General features: G+C 44.1%; 1 protein-coding gene across 3 annotated transcripts in view; it reads right to left on the bottom strand.

Moving 5' to 3' along the window:
- Nucleotides 1–12,642, bottom strand: part of Nrg2 (neuregulin 2) — a 220,416-nt gene extending 207,774 nt beyond the window's left edge. For 2 of the 3 annotated variants that reach the window (XM_008844280.2, XM_029568902.1), the window contains exons 1-2: nt 12,307–12,642; nt 11,611–12,180 (exon numbers count right to left, since the gene is read on the bottom strand). In XM_008844280.2, the coding sequence (XP_008842502.2) occupies nt 11,611–12,180; nt 12,307–12,433 (697 nt within the window). In that variant the 5' untranslated portion in view covers nt 12,434–12,642. Of the gene's footprint in view, nt 1–11,610; nt 12,243–12,306 lie in introns of all 3 variants that reach the window. The other variant, XM_029568901.1, reaches the window with a different exon arrangement.
- Nucleotides 12,643–16,659: the final 4,017 nt, after the last annotated feature.

Below are 16,659 nucleotides of genomic sequence, written 5' to 3'. Positions count from 1 at the left end.
TTAATAAGAGAGAGAGAGAGAGAGAGAGAGAGAGAGAGAGAGAGAGAGAGAGAGAGACCAACTAAGCAACAGTCACATAGGCTCCCTTGGGAATCACCTGTATCCTCTCAAAGAAAATATTTATTGCCCTTGGTTTCATTCTGTGACAAATGGAACGTATCATGGTATGAGACACTCCTGCCCCTCCGCTTTAATTTTTTTTTTCTTTTCATTATCTTTTCCTTGAAATCAGATCAACCAACAAAGCTGGGAAAGGAGCTCTGGATGCAGCCTTGCTGTTTTCTCTCTCCTAGAGTTGGATTCAGACAGAATGATCATCTGCTTAATCTACTGGTTCCATCCTGACAGTAAATAAAGCCTCCTTTCCTCTCTAAATCCACACAAAGCCACCCAGAACAGAGTCATCAATTAGGTGGTACTTGTGAATCTCAGTACTCTGAACAAGCATGGAGCTACCCTGAGACAGTGCCCATGGCCCCAGGCACCAGTAGAAGGAATTCTAGCTCAGGGAAGCTGAATGCCAAAGCCTCCTGCAAGGTCATGACCAGTGGTCTTCGGGACTTGGTACTATGCTAGAAGAGAGTTCCATCTGGAGAAACCACACTCCTGCTTTCCCACCCAGTACTTCAGCCAAGCAGATCTGGAGAATGCCTCAAGGAAATGGTGAGAGAATGAACACATTAGCAAGAAACGGTTTCCAAAATCCCCTCTTTAGAATCAAACGATGGCCTACGAAACTGTATTGCTTCCAGAAGCCCCCAAGCTGCCTCATAGGCAAAAAGGTGTAGCCAACTCTGAATTTACAATCTCAGCTTATTGTAGAAATGTTGCCTGGCCATACCTCTTAAGGCCTTCATCCTGAAGCAAGAAAAAGTCAGATAAACAAGTACAGCTAGACATTCCTGTGAGAGACCAGAATTGAAAAGCCCAGGTAGCATGTGAAACTGGTAGGTTTTTTTCAGAATGCCAATTTACCAAGAGACAAAAAGGAAACACATGCCAAAATATTGGCATATGTGAAGAAAACTACCAAGAAATAATTCTAAAATTCAGGAAAAGAAAATTACTTGCAAGAATATGAAGAAACTAATCAAGCAAGGAGGTATACACTTGTAGTACCAGCACTCGGCAGGCAGATGAATGGTTCAAGTTCAAGGTCAGCCTGCTCTACATAGTGAACTCCAGGCTAGTCAGGGTGACACAGTGAAACTTTTTATAAAACAACAAAAACCACTGTGTCAAGAAAAACACTGAACTGAAACAGCAGAGACACCAAGCGCTGCCTTATCAAGGCATCTCAAGTCACTTCCATAACTGTTCTAGTCCCTTGTCTGGGGCTGTCATTTGAGTGATTTTGAAATGTGTCTAGGATGAAAAGTGGTCAGCAGAAAAAGAAAATGGGCTTATTGATGCCTGTTTTATGTGATAACAGCCAGCAATCAAATATTTCGTTACCTATATTTAAATTACTATCCCTAAAGATTTTACACTCAGGGGAGGGAGATAAACTAACAATTTGCAGCACTAAGTGATGTGTCAGGAAGTGATACTGATAAATACCAAGACTCTAAGAATAAAGAAGAACTGAACAATGTTTCTTGCGGTCAGTGGATTGGTGACCAGACAAAGACCTGTAGGTTAATGGTACCCAGCAAAAAGGAAGAACCCAAAGTGGGGAATCTTGTTCTATAAGTGCTTAAGGAACAAATTTTCAATTTTTAAAGATTTTAAATTTATTTTTATATTTTATGTGTATGAATGTTTTGCTTGCATGTAAATATACCACATGCATGCAGCATCTGTGGAGGCCAGAAGAAGGTGTCAGATCCCCTGGAACTGGAGTTAGGAGATTGTAAACTGCCCTGTGGGTGCTGAGAACTGAACCTTCCTCCTCTGCAAGAGCAGCCAGTACTCTTAACATCTGAGCCATCTCTCCAGCCCCAGGAGCAAAATTTTATATTTCCACACATCAATTAACAAATTAAATAGAATAAAGTAAAACCCACACACTGCAAAGATGCCCCTTGCTACAGGACCTTATCTCTACATCTATTAGCAACTACCAGATCAGATCTATTACAGAAGCAAGGACAGGGAGAGAAGGATCTCATCCCTAAATCTGGAAACCCCAAATCAGGGAAAGTCAGGGCATCTGCTTTGAAAATATAGACGCTGTCAGCCATGTTCCAAGGTCTTTCAGCAACTCCTCCTGACAGCTGTAAAATGTAAGCTACAACCTGCTGAAGTCAAAGCACAGGACTGGCAGGATTGCAAAAGTTCGTTTACCCCATAAGTGTAATGAGATGTTGAGAGAGACACTGACAAGTATGCATCTCCATCTTCTTATTTGTGAAACTGAGAAAAACAGTATTTACTACAGATTTCTCCAAAAATTGACCAGCACATACTCAGGAGTACATGACGATTTGCCTATTTGAGACCTCTGCAGGACCAGTGTTCATACCCAGGGACTCTCATGGGCTAACCTAAAATGAGACCATGCATACATCACTCATTTTCTTTTCATGACCCCACCACAGATCCAGCCTAAAACAATCTAGGTGAAAAATATATTTGTTTGTGAAGGCCCCTGCCATCCTTTGCTATCCTCAGTATACTTCTAAAACTTCCCATTTTTATTTAACCTGCTTTTCCTGCTCACATTAGTCTAGGTTAATAAGATTTTCACAAAAATAAACATATATTGAGCAAGTGATATGTTAACTATTTTATATGCACTATCTCACTAAATACTGCCACCATCTCCATTTCATAGGAAACTAAGGCATGAAAAGTAACTTGCCCAGCACCACCCATCTGGAAAATACAAAAGATTATTTTCAAAGCCAGGTTGGTCTTATTACAGAGCTTAAGACCTTAGTCATTACATTGTTTTTAGTGGGCTTTTTTTTTTTTTTAACAAAAAGGGCATCTTTTTCAAAAACCTTCATTTACCATCATAATTGATAGTGAGAGAGTCTGAATGCTTTCCTCCATGAATAGAACAAGGATGTCTGCTCTCAGCACTCCTATTCAACATTGTACTTGGCAGTCCTAGCCAGTGCAATAAGGAAAGAAATGGAAAACAGAAAGGAAAAAGTGAACTTTTTTGCCGACAACATGATCATGTACATAGAAAATCCCAAAGAATCTAAAAAAGAAGAGTCACTAGAATGAAGTAAATTTATTAGGATCACAAGATATAAAACCAACATTAAAAAATATGGGCTGGGGCTCTAACTCAGCAATAGTGCACTTGCCTGGCATTCATAAAGCCCTGGGATTTAGCTCCATCACCATACCAAAAAGAATTTCTTTTTAATATTCTCTCACCCTTCCCAACTTGTGGCTTATACATCAACAGACTATGTACCATGCAGCTATGCCTCTGATAGTTGCATCTGCACTGAACACACAGGCTTTCGTCTTGTTGTTAATCCTTAAACAATGCAGAACAACAACTATTTGCATAGTCTTTACGTTAGATTGGGTACTAGAAATAATCTAGAGATAATCTCAGGTTTTAGGAGGGTATGTGTAGGTTATATGCAAACACTAAATCATTCTACATTAGGGATTTGAGCATATCCAGATTTGGGCATTCATGATGGGTCATGGAACTAATGCCCCTGGATATTGAGGGATGAGTATAGTAGCAATAAGTAACTTGGAAATGAAGTTAATAATGCCATTATAACACATGAAATATGAAATTTGACAAAACACATACAAGTGGCATTCATGGGTAACCACCAAACACTCCCAAGCTGTTTTAAATCTAACTTCAAATGCTGCTTACACAATTAAGAACAAGCTTATGAGCCTATTTCATGCTCCTTTACCATTTCCCTTTCTTGTCATCTTGTGAACTGCAGACATACCCCTCCACTACTGGGAATGCTGCCCTCTCTGCATGGATTGATTTTAATTAATTGATTCTTCCTCTCTATCCTTAAACCCCTCTCACTTCATCTATCTTTCATTATTAGAATCATATCTCAAACTTCTCCAAGAAACCTTCTTCAGTCCTCTAAACAGATGTAGTCAGTAAGATATCAGTAAGACTCCTTTAGTAGTCTTCTCTTCCCCAAGGCACTGTATTGGCATAAATCATAGTATTTCATATAGTCTAAGTTGAATTACCATCATATCTTTCTATTTCTGAATTATAAACCCATTGATAACATAAACTAAGCTTATACAACTCTTGCGAAATACTTATTTTATTTTACACAAAGAGATGAAAAAATTTTAAATCTTTAAAAATAACAAAACCTTTGGGATACAATTCACATCACTGCTACAATAGAATTAATAATGTCTTGACTATTGCATAGTCTGGATCAGGTATTTAGCCATGCAGTGACCTTCCTTTCATTCAGTTCTTAGTTAGTTCATCTTGGTTTTTTTTAGATGGGCCAATATCAAGATCAAGGCCAAGTAAAACATCTCAGCCTAGTGGACAAAGACAGTCCATTCTCAATCTTTATAAAGCACATCAAGAAGGAAAGGGGTAGAGGAGCCAATGTCCTTAGAACAGGGTAGGGAATCTGTGAATGATAAAGAAAGCCAGAGGGATGCTGCATCTAGAGAGCATACAAAGAAACCTGCCCATCATATCTTGGCAGGGGTCTACTAGTGTAGACACAGAAACCTTGAGCCTCTGCCCTTCTGGAAACATCTGCAAGGAAAACTGAAATGTTAACCCTTTCCCATGCACCTTAGGAGGCTGGTAGCATAGCCAGGTCCTGAGTGACTTACACAAGAACTACAGGCTGTGGAGATGCTGGGCCTCTGTCCCAGAAAAGGTCCCTGGGGAAGTATTTGGCTCTCACTGCATGTACAAAGTGGGAAGGGAATGTGACTGTAGATAAGAGCTCATATGCCACACTCTCCTTGAAGCAACTGGCCAAAGAAAGGCTCCTGGATTCAACTTCACTTCATAATTATCAAAAGTATCACAGCCTATTATCAGCAACTGAATTCAATCAGTATGAATTTGTTTTTTGATCCTAGATTGGCAAAAGCATCCCAACTCTTTGCCTGGGTATCAGCATGGCTTCTTCATGGTCTCCTACTGCCTTTTAATCATCCTCCCCATTTGCAGAAGTTCTTATAGTCTCACATTGTCGTCTAGCTCAGCAGGATTTACCTGTGGCTGTTATTACTTTTATTCTGTTTATATTTCTTTATTTTTTTAGTGTGTGTGTTCATGCCACTGTGTGCATATGAGGTCAGAGGGTGACTCACAGGAGTTGATTCTGGAGATCAAACTCAGGTCATCAGGCTTGACAGCAAGCACCTTTAACCATTGAGCCATCTTCCTGGCCTGGCCCACGTATTGTTATCATTGAAAGAATCTACCTTACCAGGCATGTACACCTTTAATTTCATCACGTAAGAGGCAGAGGCAGGTGGATCTCACAGGCCAGCCTGGTCTACATAGTGAGTTCCAGGTCAGCTGGGGCTACTACAGGGAGACCCTGTCTAAAAACAAAAACACAAACAAACAAAAAAGTCTAGTTTCATAAAATGGCATTTCAGCAAAGGGCGGGTTTGAGATGTTTGGTTGGATTAAGTGGGCATTTTGACAATATGGCTTTTCCTTTGGTATGCTTAATGGTGTTGTTTAAAGAACATCCTTGTAGTTCAAGATAATAATTTTTTTTTAGTCTTTTTGAGACAGGGTCTCCCTGTAGCCCCAGCTGTCCTAGAGCTCACTAGGTAGACCAGGCTGGCCTGGAACTCACAAAGAAGATCTGCCTGCCTCTGCCTCCCAAGTGCTGGGATTAAAGCCGTGCGCCACCACGCCCAGTCAAGATAACACTTTTAAAGTACAGTTGTCTCCTAGTGATGACAAGAGCCCTGCCACTTAATGGGATAGTATTTTATTTAGAACTGATGTTCTCTATTGTAATTTTGTATTTTTAAAATATTTTTTGTTTTCACCAGAAAGAAAGATAATGCTCAGTTTTAAACGTTAAAAGTGAAAGCTACTTTGCTACAATAAAACTAAATGTGTACCCAAAAGAAAAAAAAAAAAGACATTTTCAACCCTGTCATAATTTTTTACTTCCACAGTCAATTCATCTACTTCCCTCAATTTTCGGAAGAGTTACCTATATCAGCCCTTGAAATTCACAGACCAGATGTATTTCTATGTACAGATTCCAAATGAAAATGAGAGGAGAGGCTTAATTCATCAGAAACCCAGAAGAAAAGGAGCCCCATTCCACATGCATACATCCAAATTCAAAATAGTGTTAGTACAGATTTTACTGTCAACACTTCAACCTTTGAAATGAAAAATCCAAAAACCAGTTTCTAAAGACTGCACAGAGGGACATGCCACTGATACTGACATCACCATTCCTTTCCCAAGCTGATATTCAGAATCACCAAATGCCACTAAGCCAACAGGGCTTAGAGAGTTAAGATTTCCTGCTGCTTAGATATTGGCATATTTACTTTTTCCCCTAGTTATTGAAATGGCACTAATCCTCAGAAATTTAAATACTACATTCTAATCAATTACCTCAATGTACATCGTAAGAGTTTTCCAGTGACTGAATCCCCTTGGAGTCATCATCAGTGCACAAATATGGTTAAAATCAAACTCTTCCTGGACAACTGTGGTCTTCAGTTTCAAAATAAAAATCTAAACAGCCATACATGGTGGTTTTCTCTTTCTGGTCATGGAATTTTGGGATTTCCCACATGGACTCTACTGAGAGATTACCCAGCCAGCAAAGCAGTAGGAATTGCTGTAGGGGTGCAACCCCATCCCTAACTCTCAGAGACAAACTTCTGAATGACTCCCTTGAGCATTCCAGTGAAGATTCACAACATTCACTGTCATAGAATAGGCAAAGCATCTGAAAAAGAAGATGGGATTTTCATTTCAGATCTTAAGATTATATTTGTGACGTAAGCTATGGATTAAGTGGGAAAGAACATCTATTGACTAGATAACTTGAGATAAAAAAGGACTCAGATAAAATAGAAACCAAGTAGTTAAGATCTTGGACTATTACCTAGGAAGAATTTTACCATAAAATTGACTTAATGGAAAAATTAACATTCTCTACCTGTTTTTTTCTTTTTTAAAAGACTACTTTGAAAAAGAAATGGTTTTCAGAGAATGATATGTCTCAAAACTAAATTATTTTAAATTGTTTTAGAGGTGGGTAGCTGAGGGCAGGGTAAAGGGGGAAAGATTCACTGTATACTCTTGCATACTTTCTGAATTCTGAGCCATAAGAAATGTGCTATTTGGGGAATGTCTGGGGACCCTGACTTGACACAGTGGGCCTTAACACCCAGGACAGAGTATATGGATTTCACTGGGGGGGGGCTGTGGGAGAGTGCTGGTGAGGACGGGGCTATAAAGATGATTCAGATTGAGATATTATGTATGAAATACAATAAAATTTAATAAAAACAAAAAAACAAAAAAGAACTGTGCTACTTATACAAAAATATAAATATAGTTTTATTTTTAAGATATACTGTTATTAGGGAATAAAATTAAAATGCCCTGGATAATAAAGGATGGTGGGGAGGCACTATGCTTGCCTTGATTGGAAGCTAGGAGGAAGTTAGTCACTTAGATGGTTTACCCTTCCAAGATGCTAAATTGTTTGTTAATTCAAAATAATAGTTTTTTTTCTTTTTGTTTAAATTTGAGAGTGGGGGTGTGGTAATCTGCATCCCCCCACATCCCCAAAAGCAGATTTTCTCGAGTAAGACCTTTCTTCCCTATTACTCAAATCCCATTAGCACTAATCAGCACAATGATTAAGCATATTGTGGCTAAGCACTCTAGTTGATAAGGGATCCTTTGGGAAAAAAAAAAGAAGGAAAACAAAGGGGTTCCCATAGTGACAAGTAAAGGCTATCATCGAACTCAGCTTTGTCAGCACAGAACTTGGTGTCACAGATCAGAGAGTTGAGATTGTTTCAACATGAACCTGGAAGCTCCCTTTGTGAGCTTGCACTTGACTCCATCCACTCCAAAGACACTTAGAGTCCTTCTGCACACCAGGCTAAGTACCAAACACTGGGTGAGGGAGGGGCAAGACAAAGAAGATCTCAAAGATAAGATATTGTTCCTAACCCCACAAATTACACTCTGCAGAGGAAAGGAGCCACAAGAAATAATGGCAGTAGGATGTCAATTCAGTCCCTAAATCGATCACCAAGCCAGTGGACTGGTCAGTTTCTAATCTAGTTTCACTTTCCCATCTTCAAGCTGCTGCACAGCTGGCTTTCCAGCTGGCTTGGAAAGAAAAGATTCTTTAAATAAACAGCATTTTAAAAATATGCAGCAACTTTTGCTATACTGAGTTTTGTGAACCACCTTCCTCTAATATGTGAATATAGGTGCCACTTATATTTATTAATTTAAAAGTCCCCAAGAAGCACATTATGCTCTGGAGAACTGCAAATCAGCACGTCTCAAAGGAAGAAACGCTCTCCCTCTATCTGTGTATCTATTCAATTAGAAAACAGCTTAAAAACACGCATGAAAGCAACAAGATAGGCCTAATTCTACCAAAATATGTGCCACCACATCTTTTAGGATGTGGTGCTACTGTTTGCAGAACAGGGTGCTTATCAGTGTGGCACAGAGTTGGCTAGGCTAGTCCCTATAAGACCTTTCTATCTTTTTCCTCTCCTTTCTACAAAAAGCACAGAAAACATCTACATGTATGCAATTTTCTTAGAAATGCAAAGATTTTACTCAACTCTTTATCATGAGAGGTAATAATTTTGGTTAAATGATACACATTAGATCTGTAAAAGTGCCCCTTTGGTAAGTATTGCTATTCCAGAAAGCCCCTAACTCCCATTCTCCACCTTAGGTCACACTTTTAGGTAACATTTCACAGTTGAAACTAGCCATTTATGAGGACCTACTAGAAGGGGTCCAATACGACCTTGCATTGATATTACTACGGCATGTGCACAGTTCATCCTTCCATAAGGCACATCATCTCAAAGTCTCCACCAACACAGCTTCTAGACCACCTCCCTAGAAACAACACCTCTCAGAGCCCAGACAACTCAGAGCTGAAACTGGCTAAACAAAGTAACAATTCAGCCCCAGTTGCTCAATATAACCTCTACAATGACAGTTTCCAAGTGCCAGTTTCCCTCTTTTGCAATGGTCAAATCTGCTCCAAGGAGAAAATGTTCCCAATGACCCTGTGGCCCACAGCGTTTTCTTTAGAATAGAAAACAGAAAATGAATGTGTTAGCTATTTCCTGCTGAGCACAAGGAAGGTGTTGTGGTTAGTTAGGATGATTTTGTTTCCTTATTTAATATGTCATTACAGTACATGTTTTCTTTAACCACATAGTAGAAAATAAGAAAATACAGTTTCTATTCTGTCATAATATCTCCAATTTCACAACTCTCCGCTCACAAAAATGCTCCATGGGCATTGCACGACAGGGGTGCACTTACCTACATGGAGGTAATACAAGCATACACATAAAAATAATAAATAAAATATTTTTTAAAAGAATTATAAAAAATGCCCTTTGGCTTCTAATCTTCTTCTCTAAAGCTCCTCTGACTGATGTCTATCTCTACACTATCAATTCATGGCATTTTTTGCATACTAAAATATTTACTGCCATGCACATTCCTGCTCCTTGATAATTTATGATGTGTGAGGGCCCTCCCTTTACAAGTGATTGCAGTCCTAAATTTTATCTTTGCAAGAACTGTACTACACATAAATAATATGAGATGTCCATAGTCTAAAGCAGACTACATTTTTTTACCTCAAATCTTTCATGATCTCTGCATTCAACTGTTAAAACTATTAAATGCTTATTTAAACCAACAAGGTGAAATTGATCAGCATATTGTATGGGGAAAAGGAGAAACTAGGGGGCAGAGAAGCCTGTTACTCTGAGGCTCATCTGACAATGGCTGTGAGGTCCTGAGGAGGGATCATATAGAGATGTGTACTGTGCATTATTCAAGAGCAATTCCCCAACAATCAAAACAGAAGCCGTCCTTGGACAAGGTTCAATACATGTTTTTACTATCTGTCTCCAGCTGCATAATACAGTCCCACAGCTCCCCAAGGGATTTCAGATAAAATATTTAATAGAATAAAAAATTAGAAATTCTTAGCTGGTTTCTACTTGTCATCATAAAATGTTTCAAAGCATAAAACCAACATTAAAAGGCAATCAACAATATTGCTTAGAATAATGTCAGAACCATAAACTGCTGTTATTCCCTGGAGTTTTTCCCCTCCTGATTAATACACTTTCAAGATTCTTCTCATTAAAGTGATCACAGTTTAACATAGTGCTTAGATATACTCCCACAACTAACTGCCTAAAATTTGCCTCTTAGAGCGGAGGAGGGAAGCTTCCAAAAGTCAAAGACAATGATCTAGAAAGATGAAGGCAGCAAAACTTCCAACTAGCTGTTACACACATTTTGCTACTCAAGCCTGTCTACACTACCCAGATTCAGCTGATAAACTGGTAAATATATCCACTTCTATGAGAGTTCAGGATATCTATCACAATTCAAGGATTCAAACAGTCCAGAGTCACACTAAATACCACAAATACAGTCTTTTAAAAAAATATCTTATTGAGAAATGAGTATGGAACTCAGAGACCTGAAGAAAATGCTGTTAAGGTGTCATTTCTTTGACTTCCAAATGAGAGACCTTCGCTCCCTCCAGGCTGCACAGATCTCCAGACTGGTGTTTTGTTTATAATCACCTGCATTCCTGTGCAGCACCCAACATCATGAAAATAGATGCCGTCAAATACATCCCTCCAGGAAGATGTCAGAGCTGAACTTACAGCCTGAAGTAAGTTACTCTGTTTCATCACCCCATCTTCATCAAGACCTAGTATTTCAGAAAGCCCTAAAAGAGGTGTCTACTCGCTGGTCCTGGAGGTTAAGAGAAAGCTGGACTACTCCCTTAGCAAAGACAGGCAGTCACAATGGAGAAAAAACCCAGAGCCACATGGTAGACGGAAAACAGTAGCAGAAAAGTCCAACTCTGCCTGCGCCAGCGGTGTGGATGAGCAGAGCAGCGAGCCGGGAGAGGAAGGAGGGGGCGGGGCGATCATTCCCTAGGAGAACTTGTAAGTGAAGGCCTTCACAGCCTGGGAGTCTGCCCAGCTGCTCCTGCAGACCCAGCCAGCCTGGGCAAGGCAGGCCCCCCAGGAGCGGAGCGGGCAAGGCCTCGGAGGGTCACTCCTGACTCACTGAGCCTCAGGCCAGTACCTCCAGGACCTCACTGTTTTCCCTTCCGCTACTGGGCTATGATGGCAGCTTTCCAGCCCCACATGCCATACATCAGCCGCAGATCCTTGTTGGCACAGGCCAGCGCCTCCCCACCGGCTCTCGCCCCTGGCACACTTTGAGCCTGGTTCTCCTTCTCCCCAACCCCAACCCCCTCACCTACCCGCGACAGGCGCCCTGCCCCGGGAAGCCCCCCCCCCCCCAAGCGGCGGTGAGCTGCCAGGCCTGGGCACCTGCAGCACCTCTCCGCCTGCCCCACCCCCATTCGCCACCACCTCCCCCCTTCTCTCTTTCTCTAGCAGAAGGAACCGGCGACTCACCGCAGTCAGTGCACAGGATTTTGCCCACCTCTTTCTTGATGTTTTTACCGTTAGGGTCGACCGGGGCAAATGCTGTCTTAAAAACTAAGGGCTGCTCTGTGGGCTCCAGGAAAAAGATGTAGCGCTGGTTCCTTTCGAGCGGCACGCAGGAGCCCACGCTGATCACCTGCTCGCGCTGCAGCCCCCCGCTCCGGAGCGGCCACTTGTCCAGCACCTTCACCAGTGCCACCCGACCCGAGGCGGGCGGCTCGCGGGTGCTGTTAGTGCTGGAGCCGCCGGCTGGGGCCAGTCCCTGTACCTTGCCCTCCACCACCACGGGTGCCTTGTACGCCTGGTCCTGCACCGACTTGAGGCTGGGCGAGTAGCAGGCGAGCGACACACCAAAGAGCAGCATAGAGAAGCCGGGGGCTGGGTCGCGCCTCATGCCGCCGGCGGCTGAGGCTCGCGAGCGGGCGGCGGCTCTCTGGGCTGCGGGGCTGCGGGGCTGCGGCTGTGGCTGCGGCCGCGGCTCTGGGGGCGCCCCCGGACGGGAGATGCTGCTGTTGCCGCTGCCGCTGCTGCTGCTGCTGCTCCTGCTGCTCCTTCTGCTGCTGCTGCCGCTCTCGCTGCTGCTGCTGCTTCTGCTGCCGCTCTCGCTGCTGCCGCCGCTCTCGCTGCTGCTGCTGCTGCTGCCGCTGCCGCTGCCGCCGCCGCCGCCGCTGCCGCTGCTGCTGGTGCTGCTGCTGCTGCTGGTGCTGCTGCTGCTGCTGCTGCTGTCGCTGTGGCTGCTGCACCGAGCCTTCTCCAGTGGCGGCGGCAGCGCTGAGCAGCAAACCTGCCGCATCTGGCCAGGCCATTTGGGGGGCTCTGCCGCTCAGCCGCCGCCGCCTTGGGAGGGGAAACAGAGCCCTCTGGAAAACCGGAAACAGCGTAACGTTAGCGCCTTGTAGCCCTCCACCGGCAGCCGGGGGAGGTGGCCCAACTAGGGCAGGGGGCAGGCGGCAAGTGGGCCGCGATGCGCACCGCGGCGCGGCGCAGCGCTCCCTCCCCGCGCGCCAGGACTTGGAGGAGGATGCGGAGGTTGGGACGCCCGCCCACTGGCTCTCTCGCGCCCCCTCTATTCCCGGACCTACTGAGAAGCGTGGCTTCTGCAGGGGAAGCTCGGAACTGCACGGCTTTAGAGCCCGCCTTCAGTCCGCAGGGGCGCGGGAGGAATCATGCCACCTTTGCTCTTGGGATTCATTGGCATGACAGTAGGGGTAGTGGCGTGAGAAGGTGAAGAAGCGATAGCGGCTTCTAATAAGCGTCTCGGGCACAAAGGAGTGGGACACAGGGCGTGCCCTGCCTTGGAGCCCTAGGTTGTAGGTACCAGGGAGCTCTGCCAGGACCGGGATGGCGCGCCAGCTTCTTGCCTCCGGGGCTTCTTTTTCCCTAAGAGGACCCTGGAAGCGGCCCCCCCCATGAGTCCACGTGCTCGGCCCTGCCACCGCCTGGCGACCGCTGGATATTCGAGTTGAGAGGGGAGATGATTTCAGTCCCGTCGTTTTTACTGGACTGGGACTACAAGGAGTCTTGCCTCGAGAGGCGATGATTAGAAGAGGGTCCAGCCGCCCAAACTCAGGGCTCCAGTTGTCAGCGGGAACCAGGCTGAACGTTATACAACCCCATTTCCTTTCTAAAAAATCGGCTCCCTAAGAGGAGGGGGCGCTCTTGGGAGCGAGTTTAGAGCCAGAGCCTGTCAAGGCCGGAGAGTGCTCCAGGAAAAATGGTTTCTTTGTAATCTGCTTCTTGCAAAAGGCAGAAGAGTTTGCTCCACTGGAGCCAGTGGCTGATACACACATCTATTCCACAATCCACGCTTTTATCAGAGAGCCCAGGAAGTTTTAAATACACTGCTTTTATCGTTGACGGATGTCAAGCTCAGGAATGCTAGTGAGATCTCTGAGAGTTTGATTCCTGGCTGGGCCTCACGGAGAAACTGGCCCAAAGATTACTGACTTGGGCTGGGACAGCTCTTGGGGAAAGGAAGGTGGGAGCTGAATCTTTCTTCCCGGCTGTCTTAAGAGACACTTCAAGCTGTATATCCAAAGTCAACAGCAGCGTTTCTCCCTCCTTACTCCAAATTCCCTACAATTCTTAATGGTAACACTTTATACTTGGCCACCTGATCCAGTCCAATAAGTCCTTTCGTCTCAACCATCAATTACCAAGTCCTTTGGTTTTGCCTTTAAAAATCTCTAATCCATCTCCTTCCTCTCTAACTCTGCTATAAATACCTTAAGTCCAAGTCTTCATTGTGAATCACCTGGACACTGCCAAGCTTCCTAATGGTATCCACACCCTTTGCCTCCTCACCTACCATAGCCAAAGTGAGCTTTCTGAAAACAAAGTGAAAGGATGTGGCCATGTCCAAGAATAAACTCCAAAGCTCTTCATGGGCTCCTTCTGCTTAGCTAGTCTGATAGCCTGATGACCAACTCCTTGTCTTCAGCACACTCTTCGACTTCTCGCTGCTTCTGCATATCCAGGAAGTCTAGCTTTTACCTAGTTCATACGGAAAACTATTCATTCCCCAAGGCCCAGGTCAGCATTATACCTCACTCCCTCCCACAACATATTCACTACCACTCCCATCAACATGCGCATGCCTAATAGAATTAACCCCACCCCACTCTGTGCTACCATCTGCCTTATATACCTTTATCATATGCAAGCAGATAGCATGTCAAGGACTGTGTTCTATGAGTCTTTGGATCCTTAATGTATCTAAACATAGAACAAGATCAGCAAAATGGTCAGTGAAGGAAAGAGAGAAGAAAAGATGATCAGTACTCTCTCTCTTTTTTTTTTTTTTTTTTTTTTTTTGGTCTTTTTGAGACAGGGTCTCCCTGTAGCCCCAGCTGTCCTGGAACTCACTATGTAAACCAGGCTGGCCTTGAACTCACAGAGATCCACCTGCCTCTGCCTCCCGGGTGCTAGTACTCTTTCTTAAAAAGATTTATGGAGGCTGGAGAGATGGCTCAGTGGAGCACTGACCAAAAAAGAAAGAGCACTGACTGCTCTTGCAGAAGACAGGGATTCGGTTCCCAGCACCCACATAACAGCTAACAACTGTTCCAGGGGATCTAACGCCATCTTCTGACCTCCACAGCATTACAAGACGTGGGTGCACTAATCTACATGCAGGTAATACACACACACGTACGTAAAATAAAAATATTTTTAAAGACTTATTTTTATTATTTTTGAATTGTGTCTGTGTGTGTTTCACTGTGGGGTATATGCACATGAGTACAGATGCCAGCAGAGACCAGAGGTATCTGATCCCCTCGAGCTAGAGTTGCTGGTAGTGTGAACCACTGATGTGGGTGCTGGGAACTGACCTCCAGTCCTCTGTAAGAACACTGTACAATCTAAACCACTGAGCAGTCACTCCAGTCCCAAGATTGCAAAGGTCTCAAGCTAACTTCACAGTCCCTTCATTGATTTCCTTCATTTTCATATGTGATAGATCTCATAAATCACAAAATATTGCTATAAGGAGGATGGATAACTCCATCTCTTATTTTTCATTGAAAAGGAGAGTTCCAGAGAGGAAGAGGACTTATGATTACACCCAGCCAATACCATATTCAGTCTTCTGTTTCTGAGACCAAAGGAGTGAAGGGCTTGAACTCTGGAGTCATGCACAGAGTGGTTTCAATCAATTTTATAAACTACTAACTTTAGGAATGAGGGCATGTGCTGGATAGCTTTAGTGTCAACTTGACACACCTGGGTTGAGGGAGCCTCAATTGGGGAATTGCCTCTATTAGACTGGCCTGTGGCCATGTCTGAGGTGCATCTTCTTGATGAGTGATGTGGGTGGTGCCACCCTGGGCAGGTGGCCTATGTTTCATAAGAAAGCAGGCTGAGCAGGGGCCAGGAGAGCAAGCCAGTAAGCAGCATTCCTCCATGGCCTGTGCTCCAGCTCCTGCCTCCAGGTTCCTGCCCTGAGTTCCTACCTTGGGCTCCCTGATGAACTGCGACCTGGGAGTTGTAAGCTGAATAAACCCTTTCCTCCCCAAGTTGGTAGTGGTCAGAGTATTTTGTCACAGCAATGAAGAAATAAACTAAGACAGTAACTGGTACCAGGAGTGGGGTATTGCTGTGACAGACTTGACTTTGGTGTTTTGGGGAGGACTGTGGAAGTGTTTGGAACTTTGGGCTGGAAAAGCCATTGCATGCTCAGAGTTTGTTGCAGTGGAGCTTGGAACAGTTATGGTGAAAGAGTTGTAGATGATGGAGGCCTGGCTTGTGAAGCTTCAAAGAGAATCAGAGACTATCAGGGCTGTTGGTGTGAGATGTTGGATTGAGAATCTGTGGGTTCTGGTTGGTTGGGGCTGAAGAATCAGCTGTGATTAAGAAGAGACCAGAACCTGAAGCAAAACCTTTGCTTTACTGGGACAATTGATGCTGGTTAGCTGGGGCTGAAAAATCAGCTGTAAGTAACAAGAGACCAGCATCACTGTGGTGAAATCTTCTGGGAGGTATTTCCTCAGGGTCAGTCAAGCTGGAAGCGCAGGACTTGGTAATGTAAGAGTCTCCTGCATGGTTCTGGTGTTGAAAGTGTGAAGGGGTCACAGAGAGCAGCTGAGACTTGGCACTCTGAGAGGCCAGGAAAGGCCATAGGTGAAAGTGCAGCTTCAGTTGCAGCGAAGACCCCAGGATTGAAGGGGTCATGGAGAGAATCTGAGGCTTTGCACTCCAAGAGGCAAGAAGAGGCCATTGGTGAAAGTGTGGACTCAGTTTCAGTGGAGACCCCAGCTTTTTGGTTATGTCAGGACCATGGGATGACTATCAGCGGCAGCAGCATGTGTGGAATGGGGTCAGCCTGAGCTTTAGAGACAAGATGTGTGTGCAGTGTATTGGAGAGTCAGAAAAGTGAAGCTGCCCAAGTCCTTTGGAGCCCAGAAGACTGTAAGTGAATCCCAGGTGTTCAGTCTTGAGATTTTTTTTTGCTGAACTTTGGTTTTTCTTAAGTCTGCTTGAATCTTCTCTTTTGAAATGAGACACTGTTTAAATTGTTTT

This window comes from Nannospalax galili, unplaced genomic scaffold (assembly GCF_000622305.1).
Source record: "Nannospalax galili isolate Female #2095 unplaced genomic scaffold, S.galili_v1.0 scaffold760, whole genome shotgun sequence".
NCBI lineage: Eukaryota > Metazoa > Chordata > Mammalia > Rodentia > Spalacidae > Nannospalax > Nannospalax galili.
Note: the sequence above shows the minus strand (reverse complement) of the source record. Positions and strands in the feature narration are given on the sequence as shown.